This window comes from Penaeus monodon, chromosome 7 (assembly GCF_015228065.2).
Source record: "Penaeus monodon isolate SGIC_2016 chromosome 7, NSTDA_Pmon_1, whole genome shotgun sequence".
Taxonomy (NCBI): Eukaryota; Metazoa; Arthropoda; class Malacostraca; order Decapoda; family Penaeidae; genus Penaeus; species Penaeus monodon.
In genome coordinates this window covers 1271046-1278545 of record NC_051392.1, presented here as the reverse complement: position 1 = coordinate 1278545, position 7500 = coordinate 1271046, and the positions used below count along the sequence as shown (strand labels likewise).

Below are 7500 nucleotides of genomic sequence, written 5' to 3'. Positions count from 1 at the left end.
TTCGTTTTGGAGGTAATTTTTGTGTTTGGGTAATTTTATATTTTTAAAAAGCTATTTGTATTATTATTATTTTTTAAGTGAGGAGGTATGGATAGATGATTTTCACATATGAAAAATGAATTGTCAATATTTGGAATTGGTGTTTTGTGGTGTTATTTTAATAATCATTATTGTCATTATTATCAGTGATATCATCATTATCTTCTCTATTGTTGTCATTTATCATGAAGGGAGAAAAGGTATATAAAAAAAGAGGTCACCAGCACCCTGATTGGGCAAAGAAAAGAACCTAGTGGGTGAATCCCTTCAGATATTAGGGGGAGGTTGCAAAGTTGTCATTTATCATTATTCAAAAACACATGATTTTTCTCTGAAATAGTCAAGGGGTGAGAAATGAAATTTTGGATTTTTGTTCTAGAATTTGCCAATGGGGATCTCACACACACACACACCACACACACACACACACACACACACACACACACACACACACACACACACACACACACACACACACACACACACACACACACACACACACTACATAGCAAAAACATGTATATATACACACCTCCCTCCTCCTCTCCCCTATCTATCTTGCTCTCTACATTACTTCTCCTCTCATCATCTCTCTCTCTCTCTCTCTCTCTCTCTCTCTCTTCCTTTCTCTCTCTCTCTCTCTCCTCTCTCTCCTCTCTCTCTCATCATCTAACTATACTCATACTACATACATCACACACACACACACTCACACACACATCCATCCCACATCCACACACAACACACACACACACACACACCACACACCACCACCACATACTATACAATGCATATCTATTCATTATATACCTCTCTCTCTCTCTCCTCTCTCTCTCTCTCCTCTCTCTCCTCCTCTCCTCTCCTCTCTCTCTCTCCTCTCTCTCTCCCTCCCTCCCTCCCTCTCCTCCTCCCTCTCTCCTCTCCTCTCTCTCCTCTCCTCCCTCCCTCCTCTCTCCCTCCTTCTCTCTCCCTCCTTCTCCCTCCTCTCCCCCCTCCCTTCCCTCCTTCTCCCCCTCCTTCCCTCCCTCTCCCTCTCCCCCTCCCCTCCCCTCCCCTCCTCCTCCCTCCCTCCCTCCCTCTTTCTCCACCACATTAATTGACAGGTAGTTAGGGTAGGAATATAGGATATCACTTTGATTATAATCTTGTTATCATCATGTTATCGTCCTTTTACCACAACCATGATTTCATGTCCCTTTCCCTGCCCCCCTGAAAGGTGTTAGAACGCAGCGAGCGCCTGAGAGACTGCGATGCCAACATCCTCCCAGTGCTGTGTCGACTGCAGGAACTAACTCAGGATGTCAATATTGTTGTCATCTTGTGTTCAACTCTCCCTGTGGAGAAGTTCCGTGCGTCGACTGGATTTATGGAGCCAATTGCCTTTCATTTTCCTCAGTATACGAAAGGTAGAGTGGGGGTGTTAATTTTTGTCATTGTGGATGTTGATTGTGCTTTAAGGTACAGGAGACAGTGATTTTCTTTGTTATATGTAGCTCAGAAGTTTTTATGATTTTCTATACAAACTTCATTGTGTTGACAGATCTAGAATTATAAAAATGTTTTTCCATCCTATGTAATTGTTAAAAAATCAGTGATTTTGTTAATGATCGTTAAAGAATGATAAAGACAGTAATCTATATTTATATCAAGGTATGATGCAACACTTAATGAATATGCTTAATATCCATGATTTATTTAAAAGTAAATGAATGAAGATGTCATAAAAAAGGGAGATAAATTTTCTCTCTTACAGATGAATTGGTCAGAATCCTGGTGACACGGAGAGTGTCAAATTATTCTGAAGAATTCTACACCAATTACGTCAACCTGGTATTGAGTGTCTTTTACCATGCTACAAAGAGTCTGCCTGAGCTGAAGCATTTGGTGAGTGACACATTTTGTTGATAAAAAAAAAGTTTTACAGTTTTTGTAATATGACAATGTGTTCTTGAAAATGTGTAGGATATTCTGTCATTTTCTTGTGAGAGGTTTTGATGGATGAATAAGTTTGTACATTCAGAAGGTGATTTTTCTGTGTAAGGGATGAAAATTAATTAGTGAAAATATCTCTTCCAAAATATGGTACTGAACAAGATAAATGCTGCATTCACTTAACCCATTGCCGACGGGTGGCATGTACGTACACGCCATGGCATGGCGGGACCATCTGCCGGGGGCACGTACGCACATGCCATAGAGTATGCATGGACATGCCATGAGTTTTTTTTTTGTTACAATCACGGCAAAAGATTATTTTTTTGCCAGTGAAAGTGTGATTAAGTCGGTTCTAACACTTTCTCATTTTTACCATGCAACAAACAAAAAAAATGCAACAAACCGAGAATTTCAACTCCATGATGCCACACACTGCTTATTTTATTCGGACTATAGACCGAATAATGATCAACTATGGAGTCTATATAACAACAAAAATACCCTTCAGTCTCGATTTATCAGGAAGTTTGGCAAGTAGAGACTGTAAAAAATAATGAAAATTGAAAATACAACATATCTTCGTAGTATTACGAAGAAACGGCATGGGATGCTGGTATTTGGCATGAGTGGTCGCGCATGCTCGGGCGACGATATAAGCCCCCGGCAGCGAGGCCCGGGCCACTTTGAATGCTACCCGTCAATTATGGGTTAACTGGTGACTGTTAGTGTAACTGTTATTATAATTTGTTACTTGATATGTAAATGATTTTTGGAATTTCTGTACAAAAGATGCATTAGTACAGATTAGTCCAGAAATCAGTCAGTCTGTTTCAGTTTTATGAATTTAAGAATAAGTAGATATATGCATTGATGAGCAAATAGATTTAAAATGCTGCTCATGGCTAATGAAAACTATATCCCACACACTTTCTCCAAAGATATATGTGTGTGTGGTGCAGTGGTAGCATACTTGTGTTTTAGCAATCTTGCTAACCTGCATTCATATCCTGCACTGGGTGGTCACCCTGACCATTCCTTGCGCACAGGGTAATTAAGAAGCAGAAATAAACAGCCTGTCTCACCAAGATTAACAATTGTAACAAATGGAATAGAAGAATTATTATTATATTTATTATTCAGGGTTAGCCAATTTAAATCATGATGATTTAAATCAGTAACTTAAATCAAGATTTATATCAAATGATAACAAAGGTCATTGATTTAAATCAAGATTTATATCAAATGTAAAAAGAAATGCCTGAAGCATGATGGAATTTAGAGGAAAATTTGGAAAATAAACAGATTATTATACCTGCCTTATATACTTCTGTGGAAACGAACACAAAAAACTTCCTTTTACAATGCAACAGAAATTTCCATATTCCATTTATAATTAAATCAAAGGGTTTTACTTGTAATGAATGTACTTGTTTCTGAGAAGTAAAATACTAAAGCACTTTCTTTTACAATTTAGCACTACAAAAATTCCACATGCTATTAAAGATAGGAACTCAATGAGGTTTATCTATAACAAATTGTATTTATAACCTGAAGCAATGAATTTTAAAAGAAAAATCAAAATGATTACAACCTATTTTTAAAACAAAAGTGCATTGAATTTATACTGTCTTCTTTGAAAAGTTATTATCACCTTCTTTGAAAAGTAGGTCATTTTTAAAAAATATATAAGTTTGTTGAGTTTGGAATTTAAGATCCTTTAAACAAACTTTTCATTCTTAATTCTTATGAGAATAAAGCTGGTTCCTTATGCATCCTGATCATAAGTATCATCAGATACATCCATTTTGTGTGCATTCATGATTTTAGACAAAAACTACAGTTTTGCTGTTTTTTCTATCATCAGCTGGTTTTGAATACCATAGCTTGAAAACTCTTTCAACCTCCGATGTAGATGCCACTGCAGACAGGAGTTGTTGTGCTGCTGAATCCAACACATTTGCATGTGACCTTCACCATTCAACAGTTGACATACACTTGGTAACAGAATCACTGAACTTAATTGCATGAAAAGGAGCCAATTTGGCTTGAAATATCATGATGACTGGGGCAAGTGAGGGAAACTTTTCATTGGCATAGTCCAGTGCACTATTCACTTCTGCACTAAGCAGTTTCCTTGAAAGGAAGGATGAATCAAGTTTACAAGAAGATGAACTGGTGTTATGACTTGGCCAAACCTCTTTTTTGCATCAGTTACTGCATCATTGTCATTGCATGAAGATATGAATAATTCTTTCCATATGTTCACTGCTTCAGCAGTTGTACATTTATCACTGTAATTTGTCCAAAGCCACAGCTATGGATTCAAGTAATGCAAGTAGTAGGTCCTCTGCTGACCACTTCAGTCTTAACCCAGTGCTAATGGGTATGCCATGCCCACTGTGAGTTTGCTTTATTAATTATTTTTACACATAGATGGCTGTTTACGCTTTTCCTTAATTTATGAAAATATTTTACGATATCTTATTTTGTTATTACTAATGTTTATAACATAATAATTATAATGTCTATAATAAAAATAACACCATCAATATTCATAGTAAAAAATATGTTTTTCCTGCCAATTCAAGGAAAGGTGAAATCAGGTAAGGTCACATGGTCTACTAATTGACTCTTTTGTGGCTAAGCTCTAGTAGCACCATCTGTATGCAGAGACATTTCTCTCTCTCACACACACACACACACACACACACACACACACACACACACACACACACACACACACACACACACACACACACACACACACACACACACACACACACACACACACACACACACACACGGCACAGCATTTTCCCCGGCTGCATTGGTTTAAGTTAGACACCTCTCAAACGGACATCAATCTGCTTTCTATCAAATTCACAAATTTTCATGATAGCTGGCCAGTTCTTTATGTATATCTTCAGACAGTTACACATGGTATTCCATTTTGTGTCTTGAGGCATAACAAGAAGTTGCCTACTTTCCAGGTGGTATCTTTCAGAAACAGAGTGATTGTTTCTTAAGTATTTTACAATATACACAACACGCTCTTTAATATTGCCAATTTCCAGATCATGAGCCACAAGATTCAGAATGTGTACAGTACTGCCATGGGTCACCAGCTTCAGTTCATTTTGCATTCTAACAATTTCTTCAGTTTGTTTACCAGCATTATCTGTCACAATGCTACCAATATGGTAACCATGTTCTTTACGCTTCTGAATTGCTGATTTTAAGAGCTCTTCTTGATATTCAACTGCATGAGGCTGGCCACTTGTGTTTATTGTATTCACTAGATATATTTAGCCATTTGAGGTTGTCACAGTAACACATAATAGGCTCATTGTGATTGTTAGACCATCCATATAAAGACTGACATACAGTTTCATCCTTCATCTCTGTGGCACACTTTGCATATTCTTTTTCATATATCATGGGTAGGAATTTGTCTGCATTTGCTTTTGTTGGAGGAGTGTATTCTGGCCTCAACTTTGCAACCAATTTACAAAACTGAGGATGTTCTATCAGTCTGAATGAGGAGTTTGTTGCAAATACCATCTTGTGTCCAAATTTGTTGATTTATGCTTTGAAAAACATGGAGAAGTTGGACATTCTTTCTGTAATGCTGGAGTTACAACACTTCTTTGAGGCACCTTTGGAGTCAGATTTCCAGTCTTACCTGGATCATCCAAATCTTCTGATAATTCAGTTTGTAACTGCTGACATTTTTCTCTGAGAATTCATTCTTGCTACTATTCCTTGTGACTCGAGTTTACGCTGTTTGCCTTGTGGTCAGTGACATCTCTACACTTTTGCAGTTAGCTCAGGAATGAGTGGTTGTAACAACCAAACTACTACACAGTGGCACAAGTCTGGCCATGTCATAACATGATATATACAGGAACAAGAGTCATGACAAGAGATGATGTAGTCCTGGCCAGTGGCTACTGGGCTGCTTGACAGGTTCAAACACTTTGTAACTAAGTGAGAGATGATACAACATGCACTGCAAAATGTGTTTTAAACTAATGTTTAGAATATATGATACCTTTCTAAATATTTTTATGCTGATAAATAAAAAAAAAAAAATTAAGTTTGATTTAAATCAAAAGAATCATCTATATTTTTAAAATCTGATTTAAATTTATAAATTCTGATTTAAATCAAATAAATCACCAACCCTATTGTATGTAATACTAGGTAGGCTATAACAATGGCTTTATCTTACTCCCCCCCAGTTGTGCGTGCTTTCAAATGCAGTTCTCACCCTCAGGTCCAGTTGAACTTCAAAGCTTATTGTGAGCCGATAGAAAAGGGAGAGACCACAGAGACAGACATCAAGAAACTGTGGAGGAACATTGAGCCTCACCTGAAGAAGGCCATGTCGTCGGTTTACCTGAGAGAAGTGTCCAGGTGAGAGGAGTTACTTGTGGCAGTGTGTAGATTTTCGTTGCATTGACTATTGTGTTGTCTGTGAAATTCTATTGGGGATGATGGTTTTTATTATGAAGTTTTCATACAATGGATCATAAATAGATATGAAGAAAGGTTTGGATTGTGAACTCATTGTATTTTTTGTGTGTGTGTGTGTGTGTGTGTGTGTGTTGTGTGTGTGTGTGTGTGTTTGTGTGTTTGTGTGTGTGTGTGTTTGTGTGTTTGTGTGTGTGTGTGTGTGTGTGTGTGTGTGTGTGTGTGTGTGTGTGTGTGTGTGTGTGTGTGTGTGTGTGATATATATATATATATATATATATATAGAGAGAGAGAGAGAGAGAGAGAGAGAGAGAGAGAGAGAGAGAGAGAGAGAGAGAGAGAGAGAGAGAGAGAGAGAGAGAGAGAGAGAGAAGAGAGAGAGAGAGAGAGAGAGAGAGAGAAGAGAGAGAGAGAGAGAGAGAGAGAGAGAGAAGAGAGAGAGAGGTGTATATATACATGTATATATTTGCATATGTATATGTATTGTGTGTGTGTGTGTGTGTGTGTGTGTGTGTGTGTGTGTGTGTGTGTGTGTGTGTGTGTGTTGTGTGTGTGTGTGTGTGTGTGTGTGTGTGAGGGAGTGAGGCACTCATTCTCAGATGACTATGAGAGACGATCAGTTATTTTAATTATTAACATAGTTTGTGTTTTTATAGAAAAAAAGGCTGATATATAGTGGAAAATTGTATAAGACCATATAAAAGAAGAAAAAATAAAACACTACTTGGTTTTTGCAATTTTCTCCTTCAGTTCCCAGTTTGAGAGAATGCAGTCACTGGTGTCGGAATCCACAACCTCAGGGGATCTTCCGCTGCTTCAGCCGCAAATCAAGTTGACAGGGACTACCAAGGTAGGCTACTAGAATGATATGTAATGCTTTGTTATTCAGCTTTTTTTTTTCTCCTTTTTCTCCATTTCTTCTTCTTCTTTTTATACCTTATATCCTTTAAATTTTTATTCTTTCATTTTTGTATCCACTATTTCATTGTTTCCTCCATCCCTATTTTCTCATCTCACATTTTCATCACAGTTACCATTCACATATTCCCCCTT

General features: G+C 37.5%; 1 protein-coding gene across 1 annotated transcript in view; it reads left to right on the top strand.

The window, feature by feature from the left end:
- LOC119574946 (origin recognition complex subunit 5-like) overlaps positions 1–7500 on the top strand; it is a 24576-nt gene that overhangs the window by 15287 nt on the left and 1789 nt on the right. Inside the window, exons 5-8 of the mRNA XM_037922233.1 lie at positions 1256–1445; positions 1793–1923; positions 6251–6390; positions 7198–7297. Coding sequence (XP_037778161.1) covers positions 1256–1445; positions 1793–1923; positions 6251–6390; positions 7198–7297 — 561 coding nt within the window. The remainder of the gene's footprint in view (positions 1–1255; positions 1446–1792; positions 1924–6250; positions 6391–7197; positions 7298–7500) is intronic.